The sequence below is a fragment of the Phocoena sinus genome, chromosome 6, assembly GCF_008692025.1.
Source record: "Phocoena sinus isolate mPhoSin1 chromosome 6, mPhoSin1.pri, whole genome shotgun sequence".
NCBI classification, from domain to species: domain Eukaryota; kingdom Metazoa; phylum Chordata; class Mammalia; order Artiodactyla; family Phocoenidae; genus Phocoena; species Phocoena sinus.
Window position 1 is genome coordinate 36,592,369 of NC_045768.1, and position 14,749 is coordinate 36,607,117.

The 14,749-nt window shown below is 39.9% G+C and overlaps 1 protein-coding gene across 3 annotated transcripts in view; it reads left to right on the top strand.

The window, feature by feature from the left end:
* GNE (glucosamine (UDP-N-acetyl)-2-epimerase/N-acetylmannosamine kinase) overlaps nt 1-14,749 on the top strand; it is a 53,820-nt gene that overhangs the window by 14,451 nt on the left and 24,620 nt on the right. For all 3 annotated transcript variants that reach the window (XR_004350234.1, XM_032633944.1, XM_032633945.1), the window contains exons 3-7: nt 4,695-5,146; nt 8,240-8,392; nt 10,740-10,952; nt 13,333-13,420; nt 14,134-14,344. Coding sequence is in view for 2 of the 3 variants with exons in the window: in XM_032633944.1 (XP_032489835.1) it covers nt 4,695-5,146; nt 8,240-8,392; nt 10,740-10,952; nt 13,333-13,420; nt 14,134-14,344 (1,117 nt within the window). In the remaining variant the exon portion in view is untranslated. The remainder of the gene's footprint in view (nt 1-4,694; nt 5,147-8,239; nt 8,393-10,739; nt 10,953-13,332; nt 13,421-14,133; nt 14,345-14,749) is intronic.

A 14,749-nucleotide genomic window follows, 5' to 3' on the forward strand; every position in this document is an offset into this window, starting at 1 on the left:
ATCCCCATTATCAACATCCCCTACCACACGTCAATGGTACGTTTTTTACAATTGATGAACCTCCACTGACGCACCGTTATCACCCAAAGTCCATAGTTTACATTAGGGTTCTGCTTGGTGGTGTAACCCAGCTTCTCTGGGTTTGGACAAATGTATAATGGCATGTATCTACCATTATAGTATCACACAGAGTCATTTCACTGCCCCCCAAGTCTTCTCCTCTACCTATTCATCCCTTCCCCCCAACAGTCTCCTGGCAATCAGTGATGTTTTCACCATTTCCATAGATTTTTGCCTTTTCCAGAATGTCATATAGTTGGAATCACATATTATGTAGCCTCTTCAGATTTGCTTCTTTAATTTAGTAATACGCATTTAAGTTTCCTTCATGTATTTTCATAGCTTGATAGTCATTTCTTTTTTTCACTGAATGATATTCCATTGTGTGGATGTATGATAGTTTATTTATCCATTCCCGTACTGAAGGATATTTTGGTTGCTTCCAAGTTTTGGCAATTATGAATAAAGCTGCTATAAACATTCGTTTTGCAGATTTTTGTGTGACATAAGTTTTCCGCTCGTTTAGGTAAACCAAGGAGCATGATTGCTAGATCGTATGGTAAGAGCATGTTTACTTTTGCAATAAACTGCCAAACTGTCTTCCAAAGTGGCTGTATCATTTTGTATTCCCTGCAACAGTGAATGACAGTTCCTGTTGCTCCACACCCTTGCCAGCATTTAGTGTTGTCAGTGTGCTGGATTTTGGCCATTCTAATAGGTGTGTAGCAGTATCTCGTTTTAATTTGCATTTCCTTGATGACATATAATGTGGAGTATCTTTTCATATGCTTATTTGCTATCCTTATATCATCTTTGGTGAGGTATATGTTAAGGTCTTAGGCCATTTTTATTTATTTTTAAGTAAATTTATTTTTTTTTCATTTTTGGCTGTGTTGGGTCTTCGTTGCTGTGCGCAGGCTTTCTCTAGTTGCGGCGAGCGGGAGCTACTCTTCATTGTGGTGCGCGGGCTTCTCATAGCAGTGGCTTCTCTTGTTGCAGAGCATGGGCTCTAGTATGGGCTTCAGTAGTTGTGGCGCTCAGGCTCAGTAGTTGTGGCTCGCGGGCTCTAGAGCGCAGGCTCAGTAGTTGTGGCGCACAGGCTTCATTGCTCCGCAGCACATGGGATCTCCCCGGACCAGGGCTCGAACCCACGTCCCCTGTATTGGCAGGTGGATTCTTTTTTTTTAAAGTGAAATGTGATTTATTGCAATGTTTTTTTAAATTTAGTTTTTATTTTTTTATTTTTGGCTGTGTTGGGTCTTCGTTTCTGTGTGAGGGCTTTCTCTAGTTGTGGCGAGCGGGGGCCACTCTTCATCACGGTGCGTGGGCCTCTCACTATCGTGGCCTCTTTTGTTGTGGAGCACAGGCTCCAGACGCGCAGGCTCAGTAGTTGTGGCTCACGAGCCTAGTTGCTCTGTGGCATGTGGGATCTTCCCAGACCGGGGCTCGAACCCATGTCCCCTGCATTGGCAGGCAGATTCTCAACCACTGCGCCACCAGGGAAGCCCAGCAGGCGGATTCTTAACCATTGTGCCACCGGGGAAGCCCTTTAGCCCATTTTTATTTTTTTTTATTTATTTATTTACTTTTGCGATACGCCGGCCTCTCACTGCTGTGGCCTCTCCCGTTGCGGAGCACAGGCTCCAGACGTGCAGGCTCAGTGGCCTTGGCTCATGGGCCCAGCCACTCCGCGGCATGTGGGATCTTCCCGGACTGGAGCACGAACCCGTGTCCCGTGCATCAGCAGGCGGACTCTCAACCACTGCGCCACCAGGGAAGCCCCTTTAGCCCATTTTTAAGTCGGGTTTTTTATTGTTGAGTTTTAAGCTCAGGGGTCAAACAAGAAATCCTAAGGGAAATTAGAAAATGTTTTGAATTGGATAATAAATATTGCAGTGTATCAGACTGCAATGGTGCAGTGGTTAAGAATCCACCTGCCAATGCAGGGGACATGGGTTTGAGCCCTGGTCAGGGAAGATCCCATGTGCCGCAGAGCAACTAAGTCTGTGCGCCACAACTACTGATCCTGCGCTCTAGAGCCCATGAGCCACAACTACTGAAGTCCGTGCACTGAGAGCTCGTGCTCCACGACAAGAGAAGCCACTGCAGTGAGAAGCCTGCGCACAGCAATGAAGAGTAGCCCCTGCTCACTGCAACTAGAGAAAGCCCATGCACAGCAACGAAGACCCAATGCAGTCAAAAATAAATAAATAAATTTAAATTAAAAACAAATATTACAGTATATCAAAATTTGTGGGTATAGATTAAGCAGTGCTTATGGGGAAATTTATAGCTTTAAATACTTACGTGAAAAAAGAGAAATTTAGGGTCAAGGATCCATTTCCACTTTAACAAACAGGAAAAAGAAAATTAAGCCCAAAGTAAGTAGAAGGGAGGAACAGTAGAGTGGAAATCAATGAAATGTAAGAGTAGATTAAACAGTAGAGAAAATTAATCGAGGCAAAAGTTATTTCTTTAAAATAATAAAATTGATTTTATTATTTGGCTGCAGGATTTCTTGTTCCTGCAGAACAAGAAAAAGGGAACACAGTATTTACCAATATAGGATAACAAAGAGGATATCATCTTGATGTTACAGCCATTAAAAGAATAAAAGGAGAATATTAGGCCAGTAAATTTGACAGTCAATTTAGATGAAATGGACAAACTCCTTGAAAAACACCACTTACCAAAATTGACAGAAAAAAATAGAAAATCTCAATAGCTCTATATTAAAGAAATTGAATTCATTATCAAACACTTCCTATAAAAATAACTTCCTACCAAGTTGGCTGCACTTTTGAATTCTATCAAACTTTTAAGATCCTATATAAACTTTTTCAGAAAATAGAGGAGCCACGGGACTTCCTAGATTATTTAATAAGGTCAGCATAATCCTGATATCAAAACCTGAGAAAGACATTATAAGAAAATTCAGATCAGTATCCCTCATGAATTAGACATAAAAATTTTAAACAAAAAATTAGCAAATCATATCCAGCAATATACAAAAACAGATAATACGTCATGACCAAGTGGGTTTATCTCAGGAATTCAAGATTGATTTAACATTTGAAAATCAATTAGTGTGATTCACGTATTAACAGAGTAAAGGGGGAAATCAAATGGTACAGATGAACCGGTTTGCAAGGCAGAAATAGAGACACAGATGTAGAGAACAAACTTATGGACACCAAGGGGGGAAAGTGGGGGTGGGATGAATTGGGATATTGGGATTGACATATATACACTAATATGTATAAAATAGATAACTAATGAGAACCTGCTCTATAGCACAGGAAACTCCACTTCACTGTACAATAGAAACTAACACAACATTGTAAAACAACTATACCCCAATTAAGAAAAAAGGCGGTGGGTGGGGGGGACCAACACATTCATCTCAATAGATATTAAAAAAGCATTTGACAAAATTAAACAACTAGTTATGGTAAAACCTTTAGCAAACTTGGAATAGAAAGGAAATTCCTCAGTCTGATAAAGACCACCTGTGAAAAACCTATAGCTAACATAAAATTTGTGCTTTTCTCCAAAGATTGGTAACAAGGTAAGCACATCCACTTTCACCCTTCTCTGTGTACTGCATGTAACAGCCAGTGCAATGAAACAAGAGATATAAAGGCACAAGATTGCCTTTATTTACAGATGACATCATAGCTTTTGTAGGAAAATCCAAAGGAATCTATAAAATGACTACTAAGGCATCAGTATGATGTATGTAAAGAATCCTTCATGATCTGAGAAAATACAGTGTTAAATGGATTAACTAGATTACAGAATTTTACTATGATGTGTTCTCAACCATGTTGAAATATTATGCATAAAATGGCTAGAAAGAAATCAAAATGGTAATACTGATATTGCCGAGTGGTAGGTTTATGCATGATAATTTTCTGTATTTTCCAATTTTTAAATAATAAATGTATATTTAGAAAAAGTCAGATCTTTTAAAATCTAGTCATAACAGGCAGGAAACTTTAAGGCACTGAGAATTGCTGTTGTTACTGAAGCATGAAACAGACCTGAAACTGCATTTCACAGCCAATTTAAAAACCTACATTTTCACCCCAGTCAGAATTATGCTGCATTAATGGTAACATACAAAGAGAATTCACGAGATAATTTCCATCATTCAGAAATTTATATTATAGTGACATGTCAGGTATCCTGGTTCCATACTATTTTTTTTAATGAGCTCTGCTTTTATAAGTAATTTTTTTCTATTAAGTAGCATATTTCTTTTTAAAAATTTATATATATTTTAAAAAAGAAAGAAATAGTTGTGACCACTGTAAAATTTACTCTCTCTTTTCCTGATAAAAACATCCTCCCTCCAATATTCCTCCCTCCAGGTGCTCACTGAAGGGGGCACAAGTGAGACCTCCCAGGTGTGGGATGTGTTGATCTGGGTGGTGGCTAGAGGGGTGTTTGTGTAGAAAAATTAATTAAGTGATCTGTATATTTATGGTCTGTGCTTTTATTTTTGTGTGTAAGTTACACTTCAGTTCATTTATTTTAACAAGGAAATTTCTCCCTTCAGGGTTAATGTTGATGTTTTTATAGCCCTATACTTAAGAACATGCTCTCACATTTTTATTTCTCTCCTGCTTTAGAAACACATATCGCATGATTGAACAAGATGACTTTGACATTAACACCAGACTACACACAATTGTCAGAGGGGAAGATGAGGCAGCCATGGTGGAGTCAGTGGGCCTGGCCCTTGTGAAGCTACCAGATGTTCTTAACCGCCTGAAGCCTGATATCATGATTGTTCATGGAGACAGGTTTGATGCCCTGGCTCTGGCTACGTCTGCTGCCTTGATGAACATCCGAATCCTTCACATTGAAGGGGGGGAAGTCAGTGGGACCATTGACGACTCTATCAGACACGCTATAACGAAACTGGCTCATTATCATGTGTGCTGCACCCGAAGTGCAGAGCAACACCTGATATCCATGTGTGAGGACCATGATCGCATCTTGTTGGCAGGCTGCCCTTCCTATGACAAACTTCTCTCCGCCAAGAACAAAGACTACATGAGCATCATTCGGATGTGGTTAGGTATGTATCAGACTTCATTCAGTCTAATGGTTGCTTTTGTCCGAAAGTTTGGGTATGCTTCAGTCCTTTGGAAGCTACTGTGGGTAGAATGTTCCATTAGCAATCAGAAGGCGAAGGTTTTTAGTTCATAGATCTCGCCCTATGGTATGACTTCACCTCTCTGAGACTCACCTTTTCTATAAAATAGACTTAATGGATTGAATTTTTAAAATCTGTGCTATTTTTATACAATGGAATGCTTTTAATCCATTAAATATAATGTTATAGGTGAATATTAGTTACAGGGACCAATCCTGATATATCAAAAAGGAAAAAAAAGCAAGCTATAAAATTATACATATAATGATACATTTTTATAAAAACAGTAACGTAGAAAGGTCGGTAAGTATGTGCACCAAGTCATTTATAATATTCACTTCTGGTTAGTAGAATTAAGGTTTTTTTTTTCCTTTATTTTGCTTTTTAGCTCAATGAAACAAATTGTTATTTTTTTTTTTTTTTTTTTTTTTTTATGCGTTACGCGGGCCTCTCACTGTTGTGGCCTCTCCCGTTGCGGAGGACAGGCTCCGGACGCGCAGGCTCAGCGGCCATGGCTCACGGGCCCAGCCGCTCCGCGGCATGTGGGATCTTCCCAGACCGGGGCACGAACCCGTATCCCCTGCATCGGCAGGCGGACTCTCAACCACTGCGCCACCAGGGAAGCCCAAAAATTGTTATTTTTAATTTTAATGCCTTTCTTATGGGCTTGTTGGAATACTCAGATGAGATAATGGATGTTGAAAGCAGTTATAAGGGATTATGATTATTATTAAAAAGCAGAAGTCATAGTTGTACCATTAGAGATTGTTACCTCTGTAAGTAAGCCTTAAGGTCTGAAATCTTCAATGATCAATGATCTAGATTTCTGGAAATTATTTTTGCTACTCAGAGGCAAAGAAGATAGGTTTACAAACAATGTCTATTAGTTAATTTATAGTGAGAGTACTATTTAGAGGGCCAGTCAGGACTAATCGTCTATTTAGGTATTTAGGACTTTCCTCTGTGAAGAGGTAGATCTGTTGAATAATGAAGTTAATAGTAAATTAATTTGGTGATTGTGTAATCAAAGTGATTGTGTATATTTTAAATCCAGATCACATTAGAACAGGAAATAAATTGGGTTTTTCTACTATATAAGTAAGTTAATCCATTCTATATATTTCTTATCCTTGGACAGATTCATAGCTATCAGGGAACCTGTCAAGATAATGCTGATGGAACAGGCTTCTGTCTCTTCAATCTCCCCTTTCTGCATGCTTCTAAGTAAACATTCTTGCATTCTGTTCTGATTATAGTGTTAGCTCACTATGTCTTCTGAAAAACTTTGTATTTCTGAAAAACTTGTAATGAATAGAAAATAACCCTTATAAAGCAGAATACAGCAAAATTGTACTTGTAGGGCTTAAGGTTCTCTTTGGAACCTTTTAAGCAGTTTGTGAAAAGAAGAATGACGAAATAGCAAAAACTAGATTTTTTTTTTTTAAACCAGTGGTGGGGGGAAAAGACATTGAGCCAAAGCCACCTGTCCCTGGCAATAATACCTTTTGTGCAAAGCCTGTACCTGCTTCTCAACCTGCAATTTCTGACATTATCCTTCTGCTTATAAGAAAAATAGTATTGGGTAAGCCACTCAGAACTCGCAGCTTTGTAACCAGAACATTAATAAATAACAGTCCTAATAAAGATATTAGCAAAGTTAAAAAGACATGTTACATTCCTAATACTGAAAGAAATACCACAGTAAATATAGAACTTTTTGACCCAAAACCAAGTAATGGTACCATAATGGAAACGGTTGTGTGGAAGGGCTGAAGCTGCTGAGTTATAGAGACAAAGGCAGATAAATGTCAGAAGTCATACATCGAGGACCAGGTGCAGGCTTTGCACAAAACGTATTATTGCCAGGGATGGGTAGCTCCAGCTCATCGCTCTGTGCTTTCTTTTTCACTGTTCTTTTTTTACTACTTTGAACAAAAATTTAGTAATTATATCCCCACCCCACCCCCAGTTTAGAACATGATATCGGACCAGTCATTTTTTAAAATAAAATTTTGGAGCCTGTAGTCTTCTAAATCAAATACTACTGAAGATTCTTAGTAAAAAATTTCTGTTACCATTAAATCATGAAAAGTAACTGCTGGGCTTCCCTGGTGGCACAGTGGTTGAGAGTCCGCCTGCTGATGCAGGGGACACGGGTTTGTGCCCCGGTCCGGGAAGATCCCACATGCCGCGGAGCGGCTGGGCCCGTGAGCCATGGCTGCTGAGCCTGCGCGTCTGGAGCCTGTGCTCCGCAACGGGAGAGGCCACAACAGTGAGAGGCCCACGTATCACAACAACAAAAAAAAAAGGTAGAAAAAAACAACAAAACAAACAAAAAAATAAGTGAGTAGAGCTAATCTTCAGTTTTATAGGATAATATAGGCCCTGTTGCAGAATTCTTTGTGTTATTTGGCATGGCACTGTCCATCCAAATCTTTTACACTTTACATTTTTGCTGAGGAACTGTCCTTGGGATCCCAGCCTGGGGATGAGTGAAGCCTTTCTAGGCCTTTGAACAGAGTTAGAAACACTGGTGGTTTGTTGAATCTGGTGGGCGATAGTGGGGAAATGCCTATGCATTATACGAAACTTATTTCATGCTCAATCAATCTCTAAACGCCCTGATTTGCAACACATTATTACTCATTAATATTGCTGATAATTCATTAGAAACACTAGTTAGAAATTGGGAAGAGTCACAGTTTTCTAACGCTTTGAAATATTGTGAATTTTAAGACAATGAAGTCTAGTGTCTCCTATTTAAAATTATATATTTTGTTTGTGGTAGCAAGCACCTTTGTAAAACGTTAAGTTCCCTGAAGAATCCTTGGACTTGTTGCTGTAAGTTCTTATCCTTTGATCCGAATTTGGATGCCCTGCTTAGAACGTGACAAATTGTTTTTTCCTCAGAATTTTAAAACATAGACTTTGGGGTCTTGCATTTTAGAATTTGCTTCTTCCTCCTTTAAGATTCTTAACTAATGAAGCAATGTGGTTTGATTTTTCTTTAAACAGGTGATGATGTAAAATCTAAAGATTACATTGTTGCACTACAGCACCCTGTGACCACGGACATTAAGCATTCCCTAAAAATGTTTGAACTAACATTGGATGCACTTATCTCATTTAACAAGCGGACCCTAGTTCTGTTTCCAAATATTGATGCAGGTAATTTAACTTCAAAATGAAAGTATGCCACCTACCTTTCCAGTTTTATGTTTCTATTATGTCTTCTTTTGACCGACCTTCCTATCTTGCTCATCTTATCATTGAAGGCCATTCTATTCTGAAATGCATTCTGATTTTCAAAGGATCACCGATTTTGCAGTAGATTGAGGAGTTTGTGATATTATTGTCTAGTAGAAACTTAATAGGAAAGAAAGAAATACTTTAAAAAAAACTCAAATCTCCATTCTAGTTTCATGTTTAGTCTCTTCCCTCCAGTTTCCATCAACGAAAAAATGCAATAGCCAAAACCATTTTTTTTTTTTTAGATTCCATATATATGTGTTAGCATATGGTATTTGTTTTTCTCTTTCTGACTCACTTCACTCTGTATGACAGACTCTAGGGAGGGAGACACAAGAGGGAGGAGATAATGGGGATATATGTATATGTATAGCTGATTTGTTATAAAGCAGAAACTAACACACCATTGTAAAGCAATTATACTCCAATAAAGATGTTAAAAAAAAATGCAATAGCCAAGAGATATAAACCTTAGAAGCTGAAAGAGTGTCTCTAGGAAAGTAATGATCCTACTGACTGCAGTAAAATAGCCATTATTTTTATTTCTTGTTCTCTTATTTATGTTAGCTATACCTTAATTTAATCTTGAGCTTAAGCAATTTCGATCTCTAGCTCCCAACCAGTTGATCCTTAAGCCTAACCTGATTGATCACCTACTGGTGGATGGAACCAGTGCTAGTAAGACCTTAGGTTAATGGTAGGGATATATAAATGGGAAATGCCAGAGCAGGGCCTGATACTGAGGGATTTTCAGATACTGGTTATTATTAGCTGATACCACTCATTGCTGAGCTCTTAGGCATTTTTTGGTAAAGGAGGCAGGATCCCTTCTCTGCAGTGCCAAGATGTCAGCATCTTACACTGAAAGAATCCTTCCCTTAGTGTGTCTTGAATAATCTTTTCCGTTAGGGGGAACAAAATAGGGTGTTAGTAGGAAAAAAAACTTTAAGACCCCCAACCCAGATTTCATCCAGGTTATGTATCAATATTTCAAAAACCTTAATATTTATTCTTTTCTAATCCCTTAAATTTTTGCATAAATATTTATAATGTAATTATATCTCTTCTTCAGTATTCATTGTCAGTGATATTCTGTTTGTAATATACCTTCCTTATTGTATATACTTTAGAATTTGAGATTTTTTTACCCCTATGAAAGGAAAGGGTCCCATGAATGCCTAAATCCTGTCTGCCACTCGCCTCTCCTTTTCACAGGGTTTTGGATAAAATATACACAAGGAACAAGAGGGAAATAAGAATCAAGGCATCACTTTCTCATTATCTGACTTAGTGCCCCATTCCCTAATGTAGGCTTTTCTGGAAAACAGGTTTAGTGCCTGTCGTATAGGGCCAAAGAGAAGCCTTCAGAACCCAAATCTGAACCTTGGAATAGTAGCAGCTTCTGGCGTGCCCTGCACTACACGAGTTCTAGGTAATGACTGGCATGTTCTGGCAGGAGAGAAGTGGCCGGGCCTGCTCTAAGGACCTGAGTCTGTTGCCTGCCTTGCCATGGAGAAAGTTAAAAGGAGAACACATGCATGCCCAGCTTCTGTTAAATTCGCGGCTCCTGCACACCAGTGGACACGGTGTGGTCGTCGTCCTGCCTTGTAACTGATCAGATTAGCCTCCTTGCCCACCTTGGTCACAGCCACTAGGAAAGGGTGAGTAGAGAGGCAAGCAGAGGGACACTGAATATCGTCTCCCCCTCACACATCTGTAACTTTTCAAAACAAAGTCATGCATGTAAAGTAAAATATCAGCCACAGTATCAGAATCTGTCTGTATTTGCTTAGAGCTTGTTTAGTCCACGTAAGTGGGAGTGCTTGCTGTCCCATTGAGCTGTCCTTAATGTAGATGTGAGCATAGCTGAGGCAGAGGCCCTCTGATCGGCTTGGTATGTGGAGCCCAAGACCTTTCCATTTAGGAACTCCTGGCTTAAGAGATAGAGACTGTTGGCCTGTCTTGAGCCTCTCAGTTGGTAAGGTAAGAGCTTTTACTGGGGAGTTAGTATTTGCTTTGTGGAGTGCTGTTTGAAGAGACCCACTGCTGCTGTTTAAAGTTTCTAGACGAGTTGAAACAGAGGGCTGACCAGATGTTTTGGATGTTCATCATTCATGAAAAGATCAGTAACTAAAAGGACTATTTCCCTAATAACTGTTATGAGTTTTTATAGGGGATATTTCTTTAAGTGGGGCTATACTTGCCGATGAAAATTGTTCCTTTATCTCGTAAACCATTTAACAGTTGGTTCTTTTCATTTTCACAGGGAGCAAAGAAATGGTTCGAGTGATGCGGAAGAAGGGCATTGAGCATCATCCCAATTTTCGTGCAGTTAAACATGTCCCATTTGACCAGTTTATACAGCTGGTTGCCCATGCTGGTTGTATGATTGGGAACAGCAGCTGTGGGGTACGAGAGGTTGGAGCTTTTGGAACACCTGTGATCAACCTAGGAACACGTCAGATTGGAAGAGAAACAGGTATTTTCCTTTGCTTATATTTCAACTGACTAAGCTTAATACATTTGTATGAGTTATTATAAAGTATGCACGTATCAGTGCCGGCATATGTGTTTATCAATAAGTGAGTGAATGAGGTTAATGACCAATTGTAGCCTGAAACCTATAGGTAGCACACAATGATTACCAAATTTTTTATTGTCTTTGTAATATCAGAGCTAAGAGTTTCTTAGTTAATTATGGTCTCTGATGGCTGTGTTTAAGAGAGAATGTGGTTGAATGTGTTATATGAATGCCAGTCTTTCGTTTTCATGTGCCCAGTAAAATGAAGAAGGGAATCAACAATAACTCTTACACTTTTGGTTTGAGTAGTGGGGGTATTTTTCCTGATATGGAGTACCCTGAGGATGGAATAATTTGGGAGTGGGTAGAATTAAGAGTTCTCTAATGGCCATGTTAAGTTTGAGATGCCTATTAGATATGAGTGGAGATGGCAGGTTGGCAGCTATGTTGTTCCAGGGAGAGTTGAAGTTGAAGATACAAATTTGAGAGTGATGGCGTATAGATGGTGTTTAGTTAGGATATCAGTTCAGCTGCTGTAACAGAGAGACCCAAAATAATAGTGCCTCAAATAAGTTAGATTTTCTTTGTTTCTCACTGGTAAGTCATCAGAGACTTAGCCTCCATCTATCTTCTTGATGGTTGCTCCATCTCTTGCTGTCGAGTGCACATTTTAGCCACTGGGAAAGGAGGAGAGGGGAAGATATCCTTCCCTCTAAAAGCACAACTTGGAAGTTGCAAGTATTTCTTCATACATCCTATCAGAATGTCGTCACATGGCCACATCCAGCTGCAAGGGTAGCTGAAGAATACATATACGCTTTAGCTGGGTGATTAGATGCCAAGCTAAAAATTCTGCTACTGTACAAAGGATATTGAGGATAATGACGCACTGTGCCAGAAATGGTATTTAAAACCAAGGGATGAAATGAGATTACCCAGGGGGAACATGTAAATAGGGAAGAGAATGGAGCCTAGGACCAAACTCTGGAGCCCTTCTGATGAGGAGGGAAGGGCCAGGAGGGAAGACTGAAAAGGAACTGCCAGAAAACTGGGAGTGTGATATTATTAAAGCCCAGAAAAGAAAGGGTTTCAAGGAGATGGTGTTGAATGATGCTGAGAGTTCAAATAAGATGTGAACATTGGGTTTGGTACCAGGGTCTTCTATCAAAAGCAGTCTGTCCTGGGACTTCCCTGGTGGCGCAGTGGTTAAGAATCCACCTGCCAAGGCAGGGGACACGGGTTCGATCCCTGGTCCAGGAAGATCCCACATGCCGCAGAGCAACTAAGCCCGTGCACCACAACTACTGAGCCTGTGCTCTAGAGCCCACGAGCCACAACTACTGAGCCTGCATGCCACAACTGCTGAAGCCTGCACACCTAGAGCCTGTGCTCCACAACAAGAGAAGCCACCGCAATGAGAAGCCTGCGCACCACAACGAAGAGCAGCCCCCACTCACCTCAACTAGAGAAAGCCCGCGTGCAGCAACAAAGACCCAATGCAGCCAAAAATAAATTTATTTTAAAAAAAGATTTCTCAAAAAAAAAAAGGCAGTCTGTCCTTTCTGCCACCACACTTACACAAACACACGCCCCTCTATCCTTTCCTTCTTACCTTCTTTACATTGGAGGGTGTGGGGTCACCCCTGCCTGCCCACTGCTCTGCCTTCTACCTGTGTTCTAAATCCCCACCCCTCTTGGCTTCTCAAGGACGTTTCTCTTCCATGTATCTTTAGCCTCCTCGGCATTTAAACATGCCTAAGTCTCTGGTATCTTCAAAACAAAACAGTACAAAACAACCTCTCCCCAGCCACCACCCTTTTGCTTTTCTCCTCTTCATAGCCAAGTCTACTGAAAAAACATGTCATTGTCACTGTATTTACTCCCTCAAATTGGTCAGAAAATGTACGGAAAGGAAGTGACTGCATCAACAGCTGACTGGCCAGTTGACTAACTGGCAACCTGGCCTGACCAGGTGATCCCACGACTGGCTGAGTAGGTGGAAGGTAGGGCAGATGGAAAGAGTGGACATGCTGGATGAACAGATGAGTGGCAAGTGGATACTGGGTTAATTACCTTATTTGTTCCAATAAACAAACAAGAGCTTGATTTATTCTCTTTGGGAATAAAGGAACCTACGGCTCCTTAAGTATCTGATATATGGAGATCTTGCTGAGAGTGCTTTAAAAGGTATAAAGTAGAAAAGTTCGTCTCTCTAATAGAAGACTTGTTTGAAGCCTTCTGGGTTATAGGGCTACTTATGAGCACGACACACTGCTCATTTCTATATTCTTTGGTTTCTCCCACTTCTGAATCACTGTACGGCACTGGATTTACCTAGGGGAGAATGTCCTTCATGTCCGGGATGCTGATACCCAAGACAAAATATTGCAAGCGCTGCACCTTCAGTTTGGTAAACAGTACCCTTGGTGAGTGTGTACTTTTAAAGTGATTTAAAACAGGAGCTGTTTTGGGCACCATTTTCAAGCTGTGTAGTCACCCTAATGGTGCTCGCTCTCTGCATCCTTAGAGGTCCCTATCTGCTGGTGAGACAGGGCTTGCTAATCTACCCCCTGTTACTCTACCAAGGGTTCCAGTGGAGAATAATTTGTCTCAGTTAATACAGCACTTCTGCTAGGAACTACTGCTTTAGCCTATTTTGAATTTCTGTAAGTATTAGAAAGTAATGTAACGATTTTCTTTAAAAATAGTATAGTTCAGCATTTTAATTTAGACTATCCTTTCTGTTTCAAATTAATCAGATTTTCCTTTATGTGATACTTTTTTTCTGAAAATAATTTTTCCCTACAAAAGTAAAGATGAAAACCAAAAAAGCAAAAAAAATTTTTTTTACTGTCCCAAACTATGATATATTCTGAAATTGGCTTAACAAAGATAATTTTTCTTTGATCTTACAGGCAATTTCAGGAGGAAATAGTTGTATTGCAATCAACAATGGTTTTAGATATTCTGTTGATAATATGAAGGTATTTAGTTACAGTGTGGCTGAAGAGATCCAGATGTTGTTATTTTAAAAGAAGAAGCTCAAACTATTTATTACCTGAAATTTCAGATTCCAATAATACTATGTCCTCAATATAATTTAATATGTACAATTTAATTGACTTTTTGGACATTGCAGTTCCAAGATATATGGGGATGGAAATGCTGTTCCGAGGATTTTGAAGTTTCTCAAATCTATTGATCTTCAAGAGCCACTACAAAAGAAATTCTGTTTTCCTCCTGTGAAGGATAACATCTCCCAAGATATTGACCATATTCTTGAAACTCTAAGTGCCTTGGCTGTTGATCTTGGTGGGACGAACCTCCGAGTTGCAATAGTCAGCATGAAGGTAAAATAACTCCTAAGGTTTTAACTTTATATCCCATACGAGTAGTTGATTTTTAAAAAGTGTGGTTGGAAGGTAGGACTAGAAACATACACAAGAGCTTGTAATCATTTGTCCACAGTATTGGCTTTTGGTTCCATTACAATGTGTGTCTCACTATTTTACTAATCACTAACATTTTTTTTTTTTTTTTTTTTTTCTGGTACGCGGGCCTCTCACTGTTGTGGCCTCTCCCATTGCGGAGCACAGGCTCCGGATGCGCAGACTCAGCGGCCATGGCTCACGGGCCCAGCCGCTCCGCGCCATGTGGGATCTTCCTGGACCGGGGCACAAACCCGTGTCCCCTGCATCAGCAGGCGGACTCTCAACCACTGCATCACCAGGGAAGCCCTCACAAACATTTTAAAG